We start from the raw sequence: 24,625 nt of genomic DNA, 5'->3' as shown, positions 1-24,625 counted from the left end.
AACATGTGACATCAATTATCATTAGCATTGCGGTCTGCGTGTCGGGAACTTTGCCGCAGAGCTGCCCATTATCATCTCGCTTCAACGTCTTTTAAGTATGGCAGATTGTCCAGGCTATCAGGCATTCTCTCTTTGTTATCTTTCAAACGAGGATTTCTTTTTTATACAATTAGTGAATCCATTTGTCTCTCGCTAGGAAGAACATCAGACATTCCAGATCATCAAAGAATTTCGAGTTGAAAGGGAATTAAATGCATTCAGAGAGGAGTTCCGATTAGAACTTGCTATATATAGCTAATCATATGTTGCATCAGAACAGCTTTTAAAATCTTTTCTGTACCAAATGATCATTTTCAAAAGGCGCTTGGATGACAAACAACAGCGAGTTATTCTAAAATAATTGCCCTCTTCGGATTTTGTGTGGTTGTCCTCTGCTCCTTTCCCTACATGGCTTTGCTGTCAAATGAAATAACAAGGTCATGAACAAGAGCAAAGCGCCTGCCAATGCAAAGCTTTAAGTGTGAATTTGGGGATTTGACTGGAGTGGCAATACTTTAGATTGAAAGGAAAACTAATGTTTTTTCTTCACTATATTAAGGATTAGAGATCCTAAACTCTGTGTCTGGAGCTTTAACTTTTTGATGTGTGAAATAAATAAAAAAAAGTAAAGTCATTTCAAGAATTGAGGATGTAACGTTGAGCTATTTTGACTCAAAAATAGCTAGTTAGTTTAAAAAGCCCAGTCAAGGACGACTATCCTACAAAAACATTGCTTTTAAATTTCTCGTTATGCTTTATAATATTGTCAAATCACGAATAAAGAATTTTTATCCACTTTTTAAATCATTTAGCACAGATTTTGTATTTGTTTTGTTAATAATTGGACGGGGCCTTATTGATCTGGACATATGCACATCGGTTTTTGAGCGAACATTGTCAAAATTCTATGCATATGGTGTAATTTTCTTATTTCTCAAAAACCGATGTGCGTCAGCTCAGATTGGTAAGGCCTATGACCAGTTAATTCCAAAAAAAATATATATAAAAGAGAAAAAAAAATTAAATGTAAGATTTGGCAATAATACAGCATTATGTAAGATTTACAAGCAATTTTTTTAAAGGCAGGTTATGACCAGGAACATCGCATTAGCACAAGAAATAAATACATTTTACTCGATTTGACTGACTTGACACATGCCACCTCGATCAAAGGACTTTCAAAATGAAAATTCAAAAGCACAAAAATAGAAACATGGCCATGTTTATGGTTTAACTGGTGTGAGATGACATAGTGATGGTTTATGATGGCTCTTGTGTCCTCTCTTATTACAGATGATTGTATTTATATTGTAGCGCACATCTTTAATTTAGAAGATTAGGCTTCATGTCTTCATCTAAACATCACAGATACTAACTGCTTTAAACACTAACCCCAAGTGTAGGTCAGAAATATCACCACAGAGGAGTATATGTAACAGGTCAGGACCACAGCTGCTTTATTTATGCTACAATGTTATTTTGGCGCTGAGAGCCCCATTAAATCCTGTCGGTGTCCTACTGGCCTCTGGGAAGAAAGAAAACACTGCTTGGAAAATATGCCCTGTCACCATCACCTGGAAACCTAAGAATTTGAGAAACAAAATGTGATTATGATTTATATATATATATATATATATATATATATATATATATATATATATATATATATATATATATATATATATATATATATATATATATAGTGTGCTATTAGTATACTTTTTTTAAATAGGAAAATTTTGTCTACTTTTTATGTACTTTTCAGAAATGTACTTTACATACTTCTCAAAAATGTACTTAAGATAACATTAAGGTATACTTGATTAATTTTATTTGAGCTATACTTGTGCTCTGAGAATGTTTTCATTGTTATACGGTAGGGGGCGCTAGTACTAATCTTCTGTACAGAATTTCCAAAAAAACACAAGTGAAGAAGAAACCAAACCATAACACGTTTCCATGTATAATCTAACAGTCATCAGATAAAACAAAAAAAACAGCATCAAAACTGAGTAACGTTAAATGAAAAGGTAATAATGACTCTCAAGCTTTGTTGTTGATCAACTCATCTACTTTTATCATTATCATTTATCATGCATACAGTGCAATTTGCGCTATTTGAATAAAATGTTACCGCTCTAAACCAACGCTAAACCGTATTCTGAAGCTAACCAATAGTCTTAACCGAAGTGAACACGATATAAAAAATATATTTGCTTCAGCAGCCATAACATTTTAGCGTACTTCTACAAGTCTTTTAGCTCTTGTTGTGTTTCACAGGACACGTATCACTTCACAGCAGAAGTGTAATGCTGCACCAGGTGAGCTACCAAGCAAGTTTACCATGTCATACATCCCAAGCCAAGCATTTGGAGCTGGTTATGTGATGGTATGTTTTTGAAGTTTTACGAAATGTAGGTAAGTTTTTCCAATTACACTTATTTGATGACGCCAAAGGCCATACGTTCAAAGTTAAGATTTTGCAGGTTAATTTATTTGACACATTCTTTCGACATTCCTCAAGTAAGCGCGGACGGTTTATGAGACATATCCTCGTAGCCAAAAACCATTAACAAAACTAGGCAGAGAATGGTATTATGCTCTCCGTTTCGTTTCAGCGTGTGTGATGTTTTCCGCAAACGCAGTGATTTATGAGCATTTCGGACGTGGACGAGAAACTCAAAGCGCTTTTAAAAATCCAAATGTAGCATTAGCTGTTTTGACTGAACGCGCATCTGAGGTGTTTCCCTGCCGTGGCCAAAAAATGGTGGGATAGGCTCCAGCGTCATGCGAGCCGAAATAGGACAGTTTTGGAATGTAGATGAAACTGTCAAGACATTTTTATTCATTTTCGTACAATAAAATTTTTCGCTACTATGTCGGGTTGCCACTTGATGCCCAACGTGAAAGCTGAAAACCACAGACGCAGATGGGAAACACCAGGAGAGACTTGACTTAATAGAGAAGTGGGCCCTCAACAGACGGGCCCCACATTCCACACACATGCCTTTGACCACACTGAATTGCAGCCAGGTCTTGATTTCACTACTGCGGGGACTGGAGCAAGTCTGTGGCGTGTTGACGGTCCCTGCACTGTGGTCTTGGCAATTATCCCTTGCCACCCTCTCGAAATGCTCAAACATCCTGATTACCCTCTAATTGGCCCCTAAGTAGTGTGTCATTCTAGTCTAGTGGCCTGTCCAGTGTACAGAGAATGAGGTGACGATGAGGCTGCGTGGTTGCGGCCGAGACTCTGGAGAATGTGCAATGCGCGATCAGCTGATGATGGAAACTTTAAGCGGCTAAACCTCATCATAAATCAAATTCATAATGACCCATTATAAGACTGTGGCAAGCAAGCTGTTAAAGACATGCTCTCGCGTGGCTCTAGTGCCACATTCGGAGCTCACAATGCTGACACATAGTCTGTCTCGCAGAAAAATGGAAAAATTCGTCTGAAAGCTAATTTAAGCAAGGCTTACTTTCACCTGCTTTAGTCACGGCGGTGGCACAAAGGCAGGGTTTTGAAATGGTTTAAAGCCAGTTTTAGGATAAAATTCAGGAAGTTATTAAGCAAGATTAGAACTATAGATTATTGCTACAAAAATCAGTTCAGTGCAAATAAATTGGCTAGAAATATTTTACACTGGGGAGTAATTTATGCTGTTCAGCATCAGAAATGTAAGGAAGCTTCACTTAGGCAAAGATTTTTTTTACGAACAAGTAATATAATGAATTATTAGTTGTATATTATTATTTGTATATTTTGACAATATATATATTCCAATATATTAAATAATACATTAAAGAACTGCATAAATAGATCGCAAATGTATTTTCATAATATCCCTCATAATAGATATGTGTAATAAAATATTGTACTCTGTGAGTGTGGTTTTGTAAATATTTGTGCTATATACAGGTGCATCTAAAAAAAAATGAAATATAGTTTATATTTATAGTTTTATTTTACTATAAATGAAGTTTTTTTTGTTTGTTTTTACACATTTCAAAAAGCGAAACTTCAAATATGTTCCGGCTCATTACATTTAAATCATTTAGAATTTCAAACCTTTTTGTTTTAATTTTGAGGATTAGAGCTCATGAAAGTCAAAAATTATAAATATTATATTTACATTTGAATGTCATTGAATTGCTATCTCTACGCTATAAATTGCAAATATCTCTTGTGCTTTGAAATCACAATAATGGAGAAGATTGCTGACTTAGCAATGGTCCAGAAGACAATCATTGGCTTCCCTCACAAAGAGTGTAAATCACAGAAGGTCATTACTGAAAGAAACACAGAGTCCTGTATCAAAGCATATTACATGTAAAGTTGACTGGAAGGAAAAAAGGTTGGTTAAGACATGTTGCAGACATGTTGTTGTTTATTAAACTAACGATTCACATTAGCTTGTAAAACCATGCTAAGCTATTTTTAGCATCTCAGACGATGTTTGGAATGGACTTTTGTTCAGCTTTAAGTCAACTTCTGTTGACTCCATTTACTCTAAACACATTTGTTTGGATGGGAGACACCTGTTCTTATAGATGAGATTAGGAGCAACTCTCAGCGTGGAGGACTGTGTTTGACTGATAATAAGATTATCTGGAGTCTGGAGTATCAAAGACTTCAGAGTTAAGTAATGAGAGTATAGTTGTAGTTTATGTAAATTCCGTCATCATTTATTCCACTTCCATTTGTGGTGAAAATGTTGCCCATGCTACAATACACTGAAATAAATAGGACTGGTTTTGTTGAGGTCAAAAAATGACAACAAATGTTAATGAAACATGTCTGCATGTAAAATAAAATAATTGCACCAAGTATATTAATAATTCAGTTGCTATGTTTCAGTAGCATATCTCTTTTTTATTTTGACAAAATAATCCCACACAATTCACGCATTCAATTATCATCCAGTTAATACCTTTTGTTAAGTAAAATTCTGAAATGAATGAATGATAATTGTCAGATAATATATAAAAATAATATATATATAAAAATAGATAATATATATATTAAAAATTCCCTAATAAAAAAACTATAAAATAAAAATACAAAACACAAAATAAATAAATACACTGAAAACCAGAAATCCAAAAACAAAGCATCAAAAATAATGTCAAAATAAGTTTCACATAAGATATGCCTGAATTACAATTTCATATATCTACACCTTACGCAAAAATATTATTTCATACAGAGCAAAAATAAATACAATAAAATAAAGCCCATTTTCTTCGAAAATAGAGGCAGTCCTGTAGGATCAGAGATGAAGATAACAACATGAGAATCACTGAATTAAACTGCAAGATATTTTTACTGTTGCATTAACCCAGTCAGTAAATGACATTTTTGTTTGTGTGAAAAGAGAAGATGTAGATGTTTGCCAGTGTTATAAAGAAAAGCCTCTGATATTGCTTTCCTGTACCGATAGGCCTGTAGGGTAAAGCCTAGAACACTGGGAAGCAACGTACAGCTAATAATATGTAAAGCAAGAAAATATGATGTCAGCGACAAGCCGATTATGTTACCACCATGAATAGCGCTGATGTACAACTCAATATAAACGTCGCCATCTGCCACCTTAAAATTATGCAATACAAAAAATAAAGTAATATCGGGCAGCTTATCTTCTTTTATGTGAGACCACTCTGTTGTTTTATGATATAATTGACGATACTTAGCCTTTGTGTCGGTGTGTATTTTCTCACGAGGCAGCCAACTGTAAAATGGGAGGTTAATTGACATACCCCGCGGGGGTGACGCGAGGTCACCGCCGCCGTCTCGGAAATATCCTCTCTGTCAGTTTCAAGTTCTCCGGAATCTGTTTGGACCCCCTCCCTGTTTTTTTTTATTTTGGAGGAAACTGTTAAGCGTCCCTCGGGTAATGCTGAGTGATGTAGCCCCAAGTCTGCACACATGAATAAGCACCTTGAAAATAAGCACGCTGCCTGGGCTCTATGGGGGAAGAGAGAGAGAGAGCCTTTGAAGTCATGTAATGTACACCTACCCCTCCCTCCTTCTCTTTGACTTATTTATGGTATTTGTTTCAAGCGTAGTTGAGAAGAAAAACTTTTCCCCCGTCCCAGCATTCATATTTAGAGTGAGGGCCAGTGAATGGGCCCAGGTTGGAGCACGGTTGCCCCTCTGAGGAGATGGATGGTGGGCTCTTTTGTGTGCGGAGGAAGTGTATTTGAAAAGGTCATTGATGGAGACCCAGGGATGCCCCTCTTTCATGTGGATTGGAGCAGCTTGTTTGTCATTAGCGCTAGGCGCTGAGGTGCTAAACGTTGTTTGCTTTTCGACAGCGGCCAAAGCCGCTCTTTTTGAAGCTGCCCCTCCAGATTAAGGCTGCCCGCTGGTCCTCTCGGATGACACAGATAAACTTGACGGACCCGAGTCCACCTAATGACACGTATTCTTTGCCCCTAAAGCCTTGTGCAAATGAGCAAACGCAGAGCTAGTAATGTGCGGGTAATAGCTCGAATTAGGGGCGCCTTTGTTTCGCTCAGTGCCTCACGCAACCAAGTAAAGCCAACACATTTGCACCTCACTGAGATCAAAGATCCGAGTCTTTTTTTTGTGGATGCAATCACTTAGGCAAATGAGATTCTGCGTAACCACCTCTTTGTGTAGTTTAACTTGGGCTTTTGTGTAGAACAAATGGGGGCATTATGGGTTTGGCGGAGGAAGAGGTAATTTCAAAGGGAAGCGGCCTGTCCTACTAAGCCCAGTAAACTGTACGCAGTACAAAGGAGACAATTGGGGAACATTAAATTGGCCGTGGCTACTTCCCTTCAGAGCAGGGAGAGGAGAAGTGAATGTGACATAATTGTCTTTAATGATGAAGATCAGCGGTCTGAGCGCTCCTGTGGAATGACATTGTCTCTTTTCAGAGGGAGACAGGAGATATGCCTTTCTTTTCCGAAGCGATTGTGTAAATCTCTGTTGAGGTTTGCAGTGTTATCTGACTTCAACTCTGGGTGACCTACAAACCTCAAAGAGGAAGACGCCTCTAGCATTTTCACTTTGAGGAACCGCTGATTCAGCCTCATAAGAAGGGCATCGCTTGTGGAGCACCTTAAAATATTTAGTGGGTGTCTTAAAGAGATAGTATTGAAAGAATCTGTGTCTGGCTCCAGAAGTGACAAGAACATTCAAGGGGCCAATACGATCATACGATTTGAGCGACAGACCCAGATTTAATCCTTATGTATGATTACAGAGATGAACGTCTGTCAGTCCGGATGAAACCGATTACACATCGTGACAATTCTGTTTGTGCATTTATGGTTAGAACAAACCACCACCATCATGTGATACTGGAAATATAATTATCGCCTTTTCCTTGATATGTCTAAAATTAAAGCAAACATTATGCCAGATGAGTTTATTCAGTCCTCACTCCACTGACCAGTTTACCAGATCTTATAAAAGCAAGTGCGTAAAGTATTTCGGAATCTGATTGTAAAGGTCGAGAAGAAGTTTAAATTCCTAATTGTATCCTATTGATAAGATTCTACAAGTCTACATCTATTTCAATCTGACAGGAATTTCAGTGTTTATGTGACTCTTCAGTACAATTGAGCCATCAATCTGTTAACTTGGGGATTGTTTGGGTGCATGTATAACATATAACAAATGTTACTTTTAATGCACAATGGAATCCAGCAATTCTCCCTTTGTTCATCTGCTAATGGACTAATACTCTGTAGTGACTTTTTAGGAGTGGGTGTGGAAGCTTTTGCGCTAATCAGACACTTACGTGATGATGACACCCAGCACCACGGTGACAGTAAAGAAGTTGTCTTTGTCCACATGACACAACCATACGCTCACGGCCAGTCACACCAACAGCTCAGTGCTGCTGTGGGAGAGTATATACCGTACATTGTAGTATGTCTGAAATCAGTTTGACATAAAACAATCAGTTCCAGTTCCCCAAATTGAACTTATGTATATGTAAAAACTTACAAAAAAATTTTGTCAAAAAAAGGAAATATTAAATCAAATGATAAAATAAAATAAATGTAAATACATAAACAAATGCAAGTTTTAAATGTGAATTTTAATTATTTTTCAGTTATTGAGCAGATGATAAGTATGCACAATTGCACATCCAAGACAGATTTATATATATATATATATATATATATATATATATATATATATATATATATATATATATATATATATATATATAATATCACTTATCCTTTGATTTATTCCAGAGAAAAATGCTTCAATAATTCCATGTCATATTTATAGTTTCATATAAGATTGGAGCAATGCCTCAAACTTTATGAGGTTATCAAATATTTCACTATAAATAATTTATTATCAAATACTTTCAAAACCGAAATTACATTTTTAAGAGTAACTAATTCATGCACAAAAATAGTAGTTACTATAAAAATGGTTGCAAAATTATGAGAAGTATAACTTCTTTTCATTCGTTTCAATGCTTTTCTGTGACTGAGAGTGTTTTAGTGATTTCTAAAAAAAAACTGACAGGTGCATGAATGATGTTGGCCATAAAGTTCACGAAGCCGTTCCAGAGAGGCTGTTTGTCCTTTTTCTCTCCTCATTTTCTGAAGGCATAATACTGTAGTTACAGAGCCAGTCATTTGTCAACACAAATGAAAATCACTTTTCCACAAGACATCAAACATGACAAATATTTATCATGTAATTTTGATAATTACGCAGACAGGCCTTAGCATTCACAATGTCTATAAATCACCTCATAAAGCTGCAGAGAACAAGACTGAGACCATGCTCAGATGTTCCATGACATAACAAGCCCTTTTAGTTTAATGATGATATAAACAGTCAGATAATGTGTCAAGATTATGTATTAGAAAACTAAAACATTGTGTGCCATTTATCCAACCTAAGTGTTGCATTAATTTTATGCCATGCTTACAACCCAAAGCTGTGGTTTATGTAAAACACTTCAATGAGGCCTCTACTAAGGTTTCAGAAGACATCAACAACAATGTCCCAGATTTGCCCATATTCTAATTATCCAAAAGTCAGTGATCTCAGTATTAATGTTTCTCGTCAAAATCTTTAAATCCAGTTATCAGAGATATGCTATTCTGACAGTATTCATTTGATAGCATTCATGCCGTAACTAATTCTCCATAAGCAACAGAATTTTGCCCCGTGAGCTTGTCAGATTCCGGCCTAAAAGAAAATCATTTCATACCTCTTGAACCTCAATTATAGAAGGCAACGATTCAGAATGACTGTTAATGTTACATGACCAGATTCTCGTATTCATCTAGTTGTTAACTCTCCGTTTCTTGCCCTCTTCGAGTCCAAGTCTTTGACTTGAGGTAAACGGAGCCACAGAGAAGGTGGCGTTCTGCTCTCTAACTCTGTGTTTGGACTCTGTCAGGCCGCTGTCTGCTGCTGAAAACCATGCATCTTAAAGAGCTCATATCTGTGACGCCTGCCATCATTACAGTCGGATCTTGCTGTCTGTAATTTGCAAGCATGGCAGTCAGTCAGCTAGTAAAACAGCACAGGGTCATTCCAAGCCATTCTACAGCCAACATTGACCCACAAACCTCTACTCTATGTGACACAGACGAGACATCTCTGTATTTATGCACATTGCTGAGACTTGGGTATATAATTCTACACATGCTAAATGCAATTGAATACAATGCCATAAAATGGCAGAGGAACTGAATCATTCTTCCACGAATTGAAAACGTGACGCTGCTTAATATGGCTATTTTAATAATATTCCAGGATATTCCGTTTTAATCACCACATCAGTATTTTCACCCCTTTGATGCAAACATCTAACACTGACTGGTAGGTAGGCAGGTAAGATCACACTAGTAATTACACACAACCTTAAAATTAAAGACAACCGCTCAAATGTCATTTATTTCTCTTGGTATCTACCATTTTAATAAAGAGCTGTGAAAAACATCTTTACCGCACAAAATACGTCCTCTCATTTCACTTCCACCTGTGTAGGGTTAATTAACGCTACTAAAATAACATATTTTATATTATACATATTTTATACATATTGTATCTAGTCACTTTTTATTTTTCAGAAATGTAAATCAAATAAAGCGACCGATTAATTAATTCAATCAAATATTACTTGACATACAGCCATGTGTCCCTTTCATCGTCATTGAAAAAAGCCAGACTACCAACAACGGCACATGCTTTCGAGGGTAAATGCTCATTTCACATTAATGTGTTTGGGTTCTTTTTAAGTAACTCTTCGTGTGAGCCCCAGTTACTTAACTATTTGTTGAAAAATAGTATGTGCCGTGAAGTGTTGACTGATCTCAACTTCAAAGTGAACCAGGCTTTAGGGGCAGTTCGCAAACATTCACACTGCTATGTTCAGAAGCCCCTGTATTGCTGCTTTATTGTACCTAGTTTGAAAAAAGAAGGAAATCCACCTTTTCACACTCATGTTTGCAGATTATGTCTGCCCGGACACTTGATTCCTCTCAGTGACGTTGGCCTTGACCTGTTGCGAAACTCTTTTGCCGTCAAAGACTTAACTGCTTTACTGTATGCAGACTGCGGAGGTTTGGGTTTCTTTTGCACCATTGTGCAGCTTGGGATTCCATCCAAAGATGTTTGTGGTCTTCAAGCTGTTGACGGTATTGACAAAAGCTGGAAGAAAGCCTTTCCGGTGCCAGTCAAGACATATGGATGGGAAAGGGACAATTGCAAACTGTATATCCTGTGCTTTGAAAAGATTACCCCACGGCTTTGTCTCTCTTGACAGCTTCAGGTAAAAGACTTAAAGTTTCCGATTACAGCTGGGAGAAATGCAACAGGAAGGAGTACCCAAAAAAAAAAAAAAAAAGGACTTTGTGAATGAAGGCGTGTTTTGAGGGTTTTTGCTCTCTTGCAGCATAGCACTAAAACATAAAAGAGCTTAATAATAATCATTTAACCACGTATAAATAGCTTGAAGTCTAATATATGTGCCCTAATGATTTACTGGAAGCTCTGAGCAGACGGTGCCATTAAACACTGCCACTATCAGTAAGCATCCTTGAACTTTAAAGAAAAGGTGACTATAGTCGGTCTCCACGTGCTAGACCATATTAAAGCCTCTCACCTTCAAAGAGAGAGACAGACAGAATTCACAAGCAGACCTCAAACAGATGCTTGTTTGTAATGTGTGACCTGTCTATATAAATGCTTTTGAAAGCATCAGATCAGTCAGACATGGACGGCTTTTTAATCTACGTTCCAAGGCTGGCTAGTTTACATGACTGCTTTTTTTTTTGTTGTTTTCTTTATTGTTATAACATTGTTCTTTCGTGTTTTCCCGAGTCTTTGTATTGAGCATCAAAAACGCTTTTGAAATAACTGATCACTCGCTGATCGTTTTGATTTGTTTCAAAAGTGATTTCAAAGTAATAAAAAGTAAAAAAAAAAAAATACATTAATTAAAAATGGCCTCCCAGATGCAACTAAACGGTGACCACCGAATGACTTCGAATTTGACTCTTTTTAGCAGTGGAAAGATCTCTGATGGCTTATTAAATGTAGACACACCTTATTAAATACCTTAATTAAACTTCTAGACGTGAATGCATTCCAGCTCTCATCTCTGACCACGCCTAACTTAACATACCGCGTGTCCTTTAGCGTAAGAAACTTAAGCTGCAACTTAAAGCAAGCATGATTTAAGACATTGCATACTTTATATCATCTTTATTTAGAATAAAATAGACATTTAAATCAGCTCTATATGACTGTAAAAACCAGATACACATTAAAGACTAGCAAAAGACTGATGCACCTTCTTTCAGGGTTGACAAAAATATCTGAATTAAGTGCCAACTGCCTTATATTATTTACAGAATAATACAGTAATTTACTGCAAGATTTAAGTTCCGTTGAGAAACAATTATATCTACTCTGCAATGCTGACACAAGAAAATGAAGGAAAAACAGAGTATCCCATTGCGAGTCCCGATTCCCCTCGAGCTTCTCTGGGAGCTTTGTAAAAGAAAATTCCTTAAATATTCATTCAGTGTCTTTGGCAAGTGTGCAGACTCCGTGATGACTTGCTGCCGTCTCTTTGCGTTCTGCAGGAGAGACCTTCTGCGCAATCGCAGCGCTGGAATATCTCCAAACCGTGCGTGCCTTTCCTCTTGTGCTTGGTGCAGACCTGGCCTTCCCTTAGGACGGGCTTGCAGATTTTGGACCAAAAGTGACGGGCGCAACAGAGTCCCTCTGCACAGTCTGATGACCTCAGGCAGTTCTCTCCTTCTAGACCTTTCAAAACAGACCAACACTCATGAATACCAAGCACAACAAGTCCTAGACCATTTTAACAGATCCGAATAGCTTTTGAAGATCGCGGTGATCTTATATAAAATAATTAAAAAAATCATTACATTGCTAACATGCTCCAGTGGTCTTTGCATTCAACCAAAGTTGCTATTTTAAATACCATTCCTGAAAAGTGTATGCCTTGTAACGCAACGAAGGTTTAAAGCTTCAAAATGACTGAAGTAGCAACTAAACGTTTTACACAAACAGCCGTCGCTTACCTTTTAGCATTTGGTTTTGCGGTGAACCTTGAGTCGCAACTTTTGGTGGAACCACAATAGTGGCGTTTTCTTGGGAGATGGACACAAACTCTTCCATTCCGATCTGGTGGATCATGTCAGGATCATTTGGAAGGCAAACTCCTAACAGGAAGAAGCGAATTACATTAATTGTCGGTCAACGCTGTGTGATGTTCGTTTAAACTATATAAAGATGAAATATCTAGCAAGCCTCAACTTTGATCTTACCGTTGCTGCAGTGGTTGCCAGGGCAGCACATCGCATCCCGGATGCAGCGCTTCCTGCGCTTCTTGCACTGGAGACAGACGCCGCGAGACAGGAAGCAGAACTCGTCGCCGCTGCATTCCTCATCACTCTCGCAGATTAAAGGCTGCTGGAGTTTAGAAATGCGCTGTTAGCCTGAGCGCCGCAAAGTAAAAGCAGCTGTTTGGGATAACGCGCGCTCGTTTATGTTCTTACCTGCGGTGTATCGATGGCGAAGTTCAGGCTGCCGCTGTCCGCAGGTAACTCCTCCGGACTCGGGCTGACCGGGTGAACGGGACTCGTCGCACCTGAACCGACCTTAATAGCGTTGGAGTTGAGCACCACAGATGCAGACGCTTGGATGCAGCCCACGAGAACGAGGCATGCTGTAGAGATCACGGCAATGTGCAGCATTGTCAGGTCTGGTATTCCTTGGAGGATGGAGGGTGTATTCCCGAGGTGAGCGGAGCTCTTCTGTGGTTCCTCATGAGCTCAAGACGCTTCATTTATACGCGCGCGGGGTTGTTTGCGTTCCGCCCCTCGCTGAGAGTAACAAAGGGCTGGATGAAATTTCAAAGCGTTGTGTCAAGAGCTGTCTATCGGTGTTTGTATGCACGTCTTCATGAGCTGCCATAAAACAGCCACCACAGAAATATTGCGTATTGGATGGCAAAAATACAATATAGTAGGCTACAATAATTACAAAGCATGCATGCATATGCATATATATATATATATATATATATATATATATATATATATATATATATATATATATATATATATGCATGCTTTGTTAATATTGTAGCCTACTCTGCTGTGTATTGATGTACAGAGTATGAGTCTTCACTAAAAGGTTCAACCAAGAAAACCCTAAAACATTTATAAACATTGCCTGGTCATCATGAATCAGTACTTTAACATCTATTTCATAATAATAACACATTTTATTAGATGCATATTTTATTGTAATGCTCATATTTCTTTTTATTCCGGTATTTTTATTTCAAAAAATGACATCAAATAATTAAAATCACGTCAGTCGCTGGACATTTAGACATGAATGTACGGATATTTATTTTTAGTAGCTGCCCTTTTTCGTCCCACGTCGATTTTGTATATTCCGAGTTAGAAATGCGGTGAAGATCTCGCAGAAGTTGAGTCATAATTGCGACGGGCCCTTTGAAATGCGTTTGATTAAACAAGCGCAGAAGATCAAAGTGGATATGCAAATTAGAAGAAGTGAGAAGTTTACCGAATTAATTATCATTCAGTCTGTGCTTTTAAACAAATAGCGAGTGATTAGCAATCTGAGATAAGAGTGTGACGTGGTCCGTCTATTGATCTGCCTGATTATAAAGGTTTGCGCGGAACAGAAATAAAATAATTACCTGAATAACCTCTCTGTTTTTATTTTTTATGAACCGTCTGTTCAGCTTAATTAAAAATGGCGTATTTTTATTTGCGTACTACCATTTTTGAGCTAGTTACAGTCGCTACATATAGCAATGCTAAAAGATTGCTCCTAAATTGTAACATTAAAAGAATAGTAGGCCTGTTTGTATCGTACGACGGTGGACGTAAACTGCGCGAATGGTTTAACAATTTCAAAGTGTCTCCCTGCCCAAAACTCCGGGATAACTCCCAAATCAATGTCTTTGATGTTGTTGACAGGGGTCACTTCTAATAGACGGCCACAGGACAAACGCTCAATACACTTCATTAAACGCGAATTGGCATGGTTCATCCCCATCCCTTTGTCTATTGGCTTTGTTTTAATTGTACATCCAAAGCCTACAGTGGTGTAAAATGAAGCGTGTGTAAAGGAGCCTTTGATGAGCTCAGATCAAACAGGACTGAAGCCCGTGTCTTAATCAGACTTCCACAGCGATGGCATTTTCGCAAACAGTCCATTTGTTCGGCTTTTAGCGGCTTTTTGTAGACATTGTGCTCTGCAAATTCATTTAGTGGGGTGCCAGGTAAACTTTTTTTTTTTTTTTTTTTTTTTTTTTTTTTTTAATTCCTGATGACAGCTTATTCGGGTCATGGACGACTCCAAGTAGCCTATTATTCACTATACAGCGATACGATTCCGCTGTAAATTAAAAAAATAAAATAAAAAAACATACAGGATTTACAGGAGGCGGCAACAGTAAAATGATCAATTACACCAGTGTCATTGTATATAGTTAGCTTTAATAATAATAATTAACAAAATAGATCACATGGGTAATTAACCTAACTATCCGCTGTTAAAGGTTGCCAAGGTCATTTTTTTTGCAACTTGTTGCATTAATAGGCTATAATGCAAGGTTACAGGTGTGCCTGTCAGTTTGTTGCAATTGCTTTGAAAAGTGATGGAAGTTCTGCGATTCGCTTTATTTGATCATGTCTTTTCAAAGAACCGGTTCAAAACGTCGAATTAGTGATTATTTTACCATGTGAGGTAATTACCTCATTACCTGGCATCCCGATGTGGCGTGTATGTTCTGGCATGCTCCAATACTGCTTATTATTTTTTCCCCTCTGTTTTTTTTATTATGTTTTATTATCAAGGATGTTAACGCGCCCTAGTTCATTTCGTCGCAGCCTACAGGTTACGAAAACTGCATATTACTGTTTGCAATATCACTATAGCAAATTGTTTATTATTTAAATATTTAATTTAAACTCTTGAAAGAAAAGACGTAATGGCAACTCATGCGGTAATATTCTATACATTTGTTTTTACCTAACACGTATACCTGTTCACATTATTTTATTACTATAGGATCGGATCGCGTTCACGACGGCTCGGGGATCTCTGAGTCTCGCAACGAATCGTTAAGGGTTGCGTTTTCCAAAAGAGTTCAACGGAACACAACAAAAACGCGTTGGTCTTGCGCAATGGGAAAAGACGTGTCATATGCACGCCAAACACGCGTATGGTAAGCACGCTAAAGTAAAATAATCTTTTTTTAAATTTATTTATTTTTATTATTAGTACGTTTTTTACTTTCCATGCACATTTTCATTGCTAGAGAAAAAAAAAAAAAACTACTATTTTATTTATTTTTTTTTTTTTTACCATTTTTAATGGTAACGCTTGGTATGCATCATGCAGACGGAATGCCAAGGTGCGTGGTTTATTTTTGTAAGCTGCTATCCTCCTTTGGTGTGACAGCATCCAAAGCAGGGGGTAATGCATGTCCTCTGATGACTCTCCAAAACAAACTTGTTTCTTTGTTGACGCTTTGTTGGACTTCATGTTTGAAGCTGGGTAAGGCCCCACGATATGTAGTAAAGTTACATGTAACATACAAATAGTCCAAACTGATCTATTTTTACCCAAAGAAATATCTCCGTTCTTCTCTGAAGTTCTTGGGGATATATCTCATGATCTAATGTTATGTTTTCAGGAAGAGTGTCTGACTCAAATTTGAATTGTCTTATTTTTATTCTTATATATTTAAGTGTTGACATACTTGTTAAAATCAACTTAGTAGCAGATATGCCATTGACTGATGGCTTTAGCTGTGAACCGGAGGTCAAAGATTTCTTCTCTGCCCCCTGGGTTTACATCTTTTGATGTCTACGGGCCACGGTGCTGGCAATGAAAAGTTACCATGCTCACGTGTTATCTTTTGGGAAGAGGGGAGGGCAGATGTTTACTGAGCATTATCACCAGCTGATATGAGTCAGAGCCTTCTTATTACTAACACCTCCATGCAGTTCCATCTTGTTCGCAGGACATTCTGAACATAACGGACGGTGACATTTAATAAAAACAGCGGGCGCAATTTTCAGAAACCTTTACGCGGACGCATTACTTTGAAATATGCTTTTATTGTAAGAAAATGGCATATAAATCTCTGTACCTTTAAAAAAGCCACAACTGATTAAGAAGAATAGTTTGAGGTGTCTGACCTAGTCGTGCAGCATCAAAACAAGCAGGGTGAATTACGGATGCCATTGTGTTAAGGCACTTTCAATAATGCCAAAAGATACACGGTGAGCACAGAATATCCATCTCGAAAAGTAAAGATAACAGAGAACTAAAAAAAGCTTACAGGAAAAAAGGCAATAGGACTGGTTTTACTCTGACAATAAATCTCTACAAATATCACAAAAATATTACCACTGTATATATACATAAACATTTACCCCTGGTCCTACAATAAATAAGATTACATAATTGGTTTTCCAGCACAGCACTTTGTGTTCAAGCTATTATAGACTACAGGCAGTCTTCTCGTCGTTGTTTAAACGAGTCAAGTAGAGTCATGAATAAGATTGGGGAAAATGACAGGGGAAAATATTCAGAAAGTATGTCTGGTATCATTAATAGAGCTGTTGATTACGTAACTTCATAAATAAAATTCCGTTCTTACCCACGTTTTTATCAGGGAAGAAGTGACTCGACTGCCCTTCCGCTGTGGAAGCACGGTCAAGTGTGTATTTTAGTAAAAAGCATGCCCTCTAGTGGTGCACAAACCGTATTGAGTCTTGATTCATTATTTGAGTGGAGTCCAATTGTCTTAAAGAAATAAAGAAAAAAAGGTTTCCCATTATGCAAACGAAATGTATTCAGATGTGTAAAAAAAAAAAAACTTTTAAAGAGGCAGTCTGCAATAAATCGCAAAAATGGTCGTCGTTCGCTCACCCTCACGTTTTCCAAACCGGAGAAGTTTCATATTTTTCATATAATAGCATTTTTCAGAATATATTATTTCATGTTCCGCAGAAGAAAGAAAACCGTACAGGTTCGGAAGTACATGACTGAGACAGATTTTTCATTTTTTTGGTGAATTATTCCTTTAAGAGCTATATGCATTAAAATAATACTTAGAAATCAATTTAATAATATCAATTAAAATCAATAAATCTCCAAAACAGGATTTTTTCACCTTTTTAAGTATTTGAAACAGGTGTGTTTCTGTTCCAAATATAATAGCCATACGAATACACAACTTGTCATGCTGTCAGAAGTAACCACAGATCAAATTCCTTTCAAAAATGCATCTTAAACATTATCAATACTTAATCCAGATCATAGTACTGTCTCTACTTATGATTCTGTTTTTAATACCGAAAACCTGAAACCACTGCTTGTGCAATCAGTCAAACATAAAACAGCAGAGAAAAAAAAAAGAAAAAAAATGAAGGGCTCATTTATGAACAATCGGCTCCAGCACGAGTCCGTGTTGGGTGCTTCTGGTTAGGACAGTTTACGGGTGTCTTGGAGTGCGGCGGGGACTGAGACACCCCCAGTGGCACCGCAGAACAGAAGTGTGGGCGAAGGCAACTTGGTGTCACAGAGCAGGGCTTGACGTCTTTCGTTCTCCTCTTCGCCGACGAACCACACGGGACACTCCAGGGCAGGGCATGTTACGAGATTCAGTTTTAGAAATCAGTGTCCCAGCCGGAATTGTCATCTGGGGGAGGGTCCTCATTGTCCTCAGGAAAGCTATCAAAGTTACTGGTGTCAGTCGGGCTTGCAACCTAATAGGCGCGTGAACAGAGGAAATCAGATGTTAGTCAGATAGATGTGAAGCAGTAATGTAAAAGCTGTACACAACTGTGTGTGTGTGTGTGTGTGTGTATATATATATATATATATATATATATATATATATATATATATATATATATGCACATTTATTCGCTTTCAAAGTCTGAAATACCAATAAATATATATTTAAAATAAATAAAATTTATATTTAATTCATACACATAAGTATTTAAAAAGTAAAACATTAGATTAAAATATAACAGTAGTAATATTTATTATTTTGTATATTATCATTATTCATCTTATGATTCTGTTCACTGTTTTTTTAATGCTACATTTTTCTAACAGCTCTTAATGTTTTATACTTACATCGGGAATAATTGGAGGGTTAGTGTTCCTTTGCGCAGGCCTTCCCAGTTAAAGCCTTCAAACCATCTATGATGAAAAAAGAGAATTAACATCTGTCTCACAGAAACAGAATAAAAAGGGTTGGTAGCGAGGAATTTTTAGCTATGTTAAATTTCAATCTTTGGAATTAATACATTTACAACCATTTTTTTTCTGATAAGACATAGTTAACAGGAAGTGAAGCGTTAGGGAGAGGGGGCATGATTGATTAGCTGGGACTCGCGACACCCACAGCATAAAAAAATTCTTAAAAACCACAGTTTATCCCAAAATCCCAAAAGAAGTGGGATATTACAGTACTCACTTGTGCTTTTGGATATCTTTGACTCCATTTTTCAAGTTTCCTAGCCTCTCAGACGGATTGTCCCTGAGGGAAACAATATATTTCAACATAAATGCAATTTACAGAGCTGATATTCTGTCAAAACTATACCTTTGCTATATCTAAGATTTTTAAAAAGTTAAAAAAAAAAAAAAAAAAAAAAAAAGCATTTACAGCTATTAAATGTGTCTGAGCTTTAAGATGTACCCACCTGCATAGTTTTTTAATTAGATTGCCTGCATTTTTGGTGATCTTCTTTGGAAATTCTATCATGTCGATTCCTCTCAAAATGATATTATAGGTCTTCATTGGATCCGGTCCTGAGAATGGTGGGCTGAACAACAAGAAATGCAAATAGCGTTTTATAAAACTAGAAGTTGGAGTAATCTTGACACAAAAACTGAAAACATTTTAGTTTATCTCATCAACCCAATGACAAAACATGTCTTACCTTCCAGTCAAGAGTTCATACATAAGAATTCCCAATGACCAGTAGTCTGCTGAGATATCATGGCCTTTATTCAGTATGATCTCTGGGGCTACATACTCTGGCGTTCCGCAGAATGTCCAAGTTTTCTTCCCAAATCCAATCTTTTTAGCGAATCCAAAGTCCACCTACAAGAGACAAACAGTGTGTTCGTATCAAAATTGTACCTTTGTTATTGTAGAATTTGGAACACAAGAGTATATTTAAAGGTAAAGAACAATGGTCATTTAAGGTAAATGGACTAAAAAGTACTAATGAATCATGTTGCACTAAGGAGCGTGATGTGGTCAGATAGGAAGTACCGCCCTTCGATACCAACTAACTACAGAATTCACCAGCCTTAGAATGTGTCGTCTCATATTAGAAAGTGCTTGAGATGTATACTCACAAGCTTGGCATATCCTCTATGATCCAGAATGAGATTTTCTGGCTTTAAATCACGATAAATTATTCCTTTGGAATGCAAGTAAGCGAAGGCTTCAACCACACAGGCTGTATAAAACCGTGTAGTGGAGTCTTCAAATGATCCTCTACGAATAAAGAAAGAAAAACACTTCTGTTTTACTAGATTTCAATAACAGAGTGATTACCACTAGCCATCATCATAGGAACACCTTGGCTACCTGTCTCTAAGAATGGTCCAAAGCTCTCCTCCTAGACAGGCCTCCATCAACATGTACAGATATTTACTGTCTTTGAAAGTCCTGTACAACCTGAAAGAACACAACCGCACAATTTCGTCCTCAATATGTGTTTCGGCCTTGATATTTTTTTTATGATAAGATGATGCTTGAAGGAGGCTTTAGCACCTACCTTACAATGAAGTCTGAATGTGCCTCCTGCATGATCTGTTTCTCAGAGCGGATGTGTTCCTGTTGCCGCGTGTCCACGATGTGACGTTTCTTCAGAATCTTCATTGCAAACGTTTTGGTCTCTTCACTTTTGAGCTGCACCTGTGGAAACCAAAGGCACAGAGCTTAAAAACTGCTAATAAGCTCATTTCTATGGAAACTAGCCATAAAAACAAGTGCGAGTGCTTATTACAGTACTTGAGTCATGGTCTATTAATGCGTTAAAGGTCCTCAAAATAGATTAAGTGAGCAGGAATTCTTCACATTGCGTCTCTGTGAAGGCGCTTGCATGTTCATTTGATACTGTAGCTATCTAGCAAACGGATAGCACTGCAGGCATATATCACAGCCCTGACGAAAGGACACTTGTTTTTACTATGTTGCCGCAGTGCCAGAAATAGGTGAGTGGAAAGGGGAATCCTCTTCCCAGACTGCTGGGCTTTCCTTTACAACAGAATCTGATCCGCAATGCGGATCCCTGCACTCCTGTCTACGTCAAAGTTTCCATCATCTTTCTTCAACATAAATGGTCCTGCAGAAAATGTCCTACATTAATGATTTATGTTGGGGCATCTATCATCTATCAATAACTATCTATCATCTATCGACTAACAGTACCTACTTACCTAACTTTTATATATGCTTATTATATACACTTATATATCTATCAATGACCTACCTATCTAACTGGCCTTGTTGAACTTCGAATGGCAGTATGTCAGATTTCTGTCCTTTTAACTCTGTTGTGGAAAGTTACCCTGAATAGAGTTACAGCATTTCCAGACCTGATCTATCCTTCAGCACGATAGAACATGAGAACTGCTCATAATGTCCAGCACCGTCTAAAGCAGATTAGTAAAATGTATTATCATTGGGTGACTGAAGTTTTTGTTTTAAGTTATTACATAACATGTAACAGACTATCATAATGCAACGACTTTTACTGCATGAGCGTCCAATCCTGCTCATAGAGGGCCCACATCTTGCATAGTTTAGGTTCAGCCAGCTCCAACGAACTTGCATGGAAATTTTTAGAGAGTCTGAAGACCTTGATTAGCTGGTTCAGGTGTGTTTAATTAGGATTGGAGCTAAATCCTGCAAGAGAGTGACCCTCCACACTCTCAGAAATAAAAGGTACAAAAGCTTTCACTGGGGCGGTACCTGTTGATAAGGTATACTTTTGTACCTATTATTTTCAAATATGCACATTTTAAGCACTAATACAATGTACCAAAATGGACACTTCAGATACAAACATGTACCTTTTGAAAAGGTACCACCTCAGTGACACACTTTGTACCTTTATTTCTGAGTGCAGGAACAAATTTGGTCAACACTGTCTTACTGTAATCACCTTTTTATGCGTAATTATAAAAGAAGCTGATGAACATGCTCGTTCAATTACATGAAAACATATAATGCATGCATATAGAAGTAGCCTATCCTACCAGCTCAACTCTTCCGAATCCTCCAACTCCCAAGGTATCAATGATGTTGAAGTCCACCAGCTTCAGGTTGGAGAAGAAGGCATTCTCTGCCTCGTATCTGCATTTTTTGAAGTGGAAAAAGGGGAACTTTTTAGAGGTTTGGATAGAGTATGTAATAGGGAATGTCGGAGCAGGAATTGGGGCAGGAAGGCTGTTTATTCGCTCCCTCTCTTTTCTCTCCTTTACCGGGATAGGAAGTAGTTCACGCATTTTGACCTCCTTGTGGCTTGACCAAAGCAAATACTGTGAAACAGTTAAATGTACAATTCTCAGAACGGCTAGCAATATTGCAAATACGATCTTGCAATATCGGGCTTGCAATACGCAATACAGTCCTCGCCTCAAGAGCACGTATGGCAGAATAATATCAACAGTCTTTGCTCAAAAGTGGAGTTAAGGCGCCATTTCCAGGTTACATTTCGAGATTCGTGAGGCAGCGCTGATCGAGTGTGGCGAACGACAGATCTATCCAGATTGGTGGAGTCTCTCTGCATCAATATCGGTTTGTGAAAGTTTCTCTGGATACAAATTCTGGATGCAGAAATACCAAAAGTTGTCACAGTCATCAGCAGAGACAGCTCTAAAAATCAAGCAAACTTCCTTGCTGAAAATCTCACAAAGCAAGAGATTCTGTCCAGGCAGCAGCAGGAGTGCACGCTGAAGGGGCAGTACGTTGGACTGGTGAGACTATCTTTGTCCTTGTGACTAAGTCTCAGTCCCTGTGCTTAAACTGAGCTTGACTGTGGTCCCTGTGTGAGCTGCAGTCTCTACTAATACTGCCTTGCCTGACCCAGCTTTATTTTTAGCATGTGAACTTGGCTTACAGTTCCCCTAGTCAGAAAAGGTCTTCCTGCTCTACCCTCACACCACCGTCTCTCTTTAAAGTTCAAATTTAACTTGAGAAGGACATTGGCGCTGCATAATTATGAGACCATTTACATGCTTTGGTGTTGAGAGAACGAACCTTTCAATTAATACATTTAATAACAAAATTAGCTCGTCCTGGAAATAAGTATACCTAGGCATTCTGACTGGAAGAACCTGGAAGACTGGAAGAGATGTATCATAATGGAACATAGAATTCCATTGTGATACAGCCAGAAATCAGAAATCTTTATTAATTATACTTTGTTACTATGCTTAAGTATTATTTTAATAAACTTGTACTTTGCTCAGGGTAATATGTTCTAGTTGCCCCTTTAAAATTATAAATATTGGCTACATATTTTACAGCATATATTTTATCATATATTTTTTACTTAAAGTTTAGTTTCATTCAAGGTGTGCTCATTTATTTAGGTAAATACTATGGACTTCAGATTGTGTAGAGTTTGACATCATACTCATTAAGTTTAGGCATAGTTCACTCCCAGTTAATTTGATTGACTGGTTGGTTGGTTAGTTGGTTGATTGATTGATTGATTGACTGATATTCTTTTGTTTTCCACAGATATATCATACATATCATACAGGTATACAGTAATACGTGTTTGGAACGACATGGAACAAAGGGTTTGGATAAACTATCAAGTTATAACTTTTTTTCCCCGTCTCACAGTATTTTCACTTACCATTCACAAATCTAGACGGTAAAATGCCTAAAGTCTCCAGGTCAAAGTCTGAGTACAAGCACAGAATCCCTTATGTCACTTTAGAAGCTGGAAAACACCCTGGAAGACCACCACTGCAATCTGACACGGCAAGGACACAGTATCTGCAGTAAGTTTCCACATTTAACTAAGACTCTGGGCAGGGGGACAGTTGCCCTCTCAGACCTCTCCAGGCAATGAGAGTACTCAGAACACTGTTGTCCGCATACGAAGAACACGCCACATAGTGACATGGTTGTTTCTGCCAAGGTCGCAAGTAATTTGCAAATACGACAGTATTCCAATACATTGTCCAATCTATATCAGCAAAAACATGTAAAACAGCCGGTTTTAGTGTTTTGGGAAAACCAGAACCAATTCTTGATTCTCGGCCCAACATAAGTGGCTTTCACACTGGAGGAACATTTTCATAGTTCCTATAACTACTGGCAGAAGTACCCACTTTTTGTCATGTTCTGGGAACTGGGAATGATTTTAGTTATAAGAATGGTCCAACCCAGCACAACAGGAATTACCAGCGACTTAAGGGGCTTTCACACCAGGTAGTTATAGGAACTAAAATCACAAGAGTGGTCCCCAGAGAGCTTAATGTTGCTTGGGCTTTTTTTCTGGATGCATTGGTACCACCAATGTGAGCTCAAGTGGCACAGTGGCCAACAGCAGAATTAAGCACAGCATTCAACAACTATTCTGCATTAATGAAGTTAATTCACTTTCTTTTAGATGGTGAGTGCTGGTCTTTCATATGGTATGCGTTTGGACAATGAATTTACATGTAACATGTTTGCTACTGGGCTTGGTCTGACCCTACTTTGAAGTATGTGCTTCATGAAGTATGTGCCCCCAAAAGGCGTTACTAAAACTAAAATAATTTTGTTGCCCACCGTGGTGGTTAGTTCCTATAACTACCCCCTAAATGAAATTAGGTTGGACATTATAGAACATGTTTATCCTGGGGCTCAAGCTACTCCAAGTAATAGATACAGTCAGCAGCTCTTATGGGTGAAAGGAACAGTTCAGCCAAAAAATTAAATTTCCATGTTTGACCATCTTTGGAACACAAATAATGCATAAGAACAAAGCTTATTTGTCTTATTTA

The 24,625-nt window shown here is 37.8% G+C and overlaps 2 protein-coding genes across 3 annotated transcripts in view; both read right to left on the bottom strand.

Moving 5' to 3' along the window:
* Positions 1-11,768: 11,768 nt before the first annotated feature.
* Positions 11,769-13,384, bottom strand: dkk1b (dickkopf WNT signaling pathway inhibitor 1b). 2 transcript variants are annotated; one of them, XM_043254265.1, is made up of 4 exons: positions 13,087-13,384; positions 12,856-13,000; positions 12,610-12,750; positions 11,769-12,331 (listed from the first exon to the last, which is right to left on the bottom strand). In XM_043254265.1, exons 1-4 carry the CDS (start codon positions 13,282-13,284, stop codon positions 12,084-12,086), a joined length of 732 nt encoding a protein of 243 aa, XP_043110200.1. In that variant the 5' UTR covers positions 13,285-13,384; the 3' UTR covers positions 11,769-12,083. The 2 variants fall into 2 exon arrangements, with proteins under 2 accessions (XP_043110200.1, XP_043110201.1); XM_043254266.1 differs by having other exon boundaries at positions 12,856-12,997.
* Positions 13,385-16,675: 3,291 nt separating this feature from the next.
* Positions 16,676-24,625, bottom strand: part of prkg1b (protein kinase cGMP-dependent 1b) — a 111,873-nt gene continuing 103,923 nt past the window's right edge. The window contains 10 exon segments of the mRNA XM_043253965.1: positions 16,676-18,351; positions 18,731-18,750; positions 18,753-18,796; positions 19,074-19,136; positions 19,303-19,425; positions 19,543-19,706; positions 19,967-20,108; positions 20,202-20,291; positions 20,392-20,531; positions 21,878-21,974. Coding sequence (XP_043109900.1) covers positions 18,253-18,351; positions 18,731-18,750; positions 18,753-18,796; positions 19,074-19,136; positions 19,303-19,425; positions 19,543-19,706; positions 19,967-20,108; positions 20,202-20,291; positions 20,392-20,531; positions 21,878-21,974 — 982 coding nt within the window. The 3' untranslated portion in view covers positions 16,676-18,252.

Source organism: Puntigrus tetrazona, chromosome 12 (genome assembly GCF_018831695.1).
Source record: "Puntigrus tetrazona isolate hp1 chromosome 12, ASM1883169v1, whole genome shotgun sequence".
Lineage (NCBI taxonomy): Eukaryota > Metazoa > Chordata > Actinopteri > Cypriniformes > Cyprinidae > Puntigrus > Puntigrus tetrazona.
The sequence above is the reverse complement of the archived record's forward strand: the minus strand, read 5'-3'. Positions and strand labels throughout refer to the sequence as shown.

Excerpts from the sequence above, each read along its gene's own strand:
- dkk1b (XM_043254265.1), bottom strand. The coding sequence starts at position 13,284 with ATGCTGCACATTGCCGTGATCTCTACAGCATGCCTCGTTCTCGTGGGC. Across the intron at positions 13,001-13,086 it reads TCGCCATCGATACACCGCAG|CAGCCTTTAATCTGCGAGAG; the intron begins GTAAGAACATAA and ends TCTAAACTCCAG. Across the intron at positions 12,751-12,855 it reads TGGCAACCACTGCAGCAACG|GAGTTTGCCTTCCAAATGAT; the intron begins GTAAGATCAAAG and ends TCTTCCTGTTAG.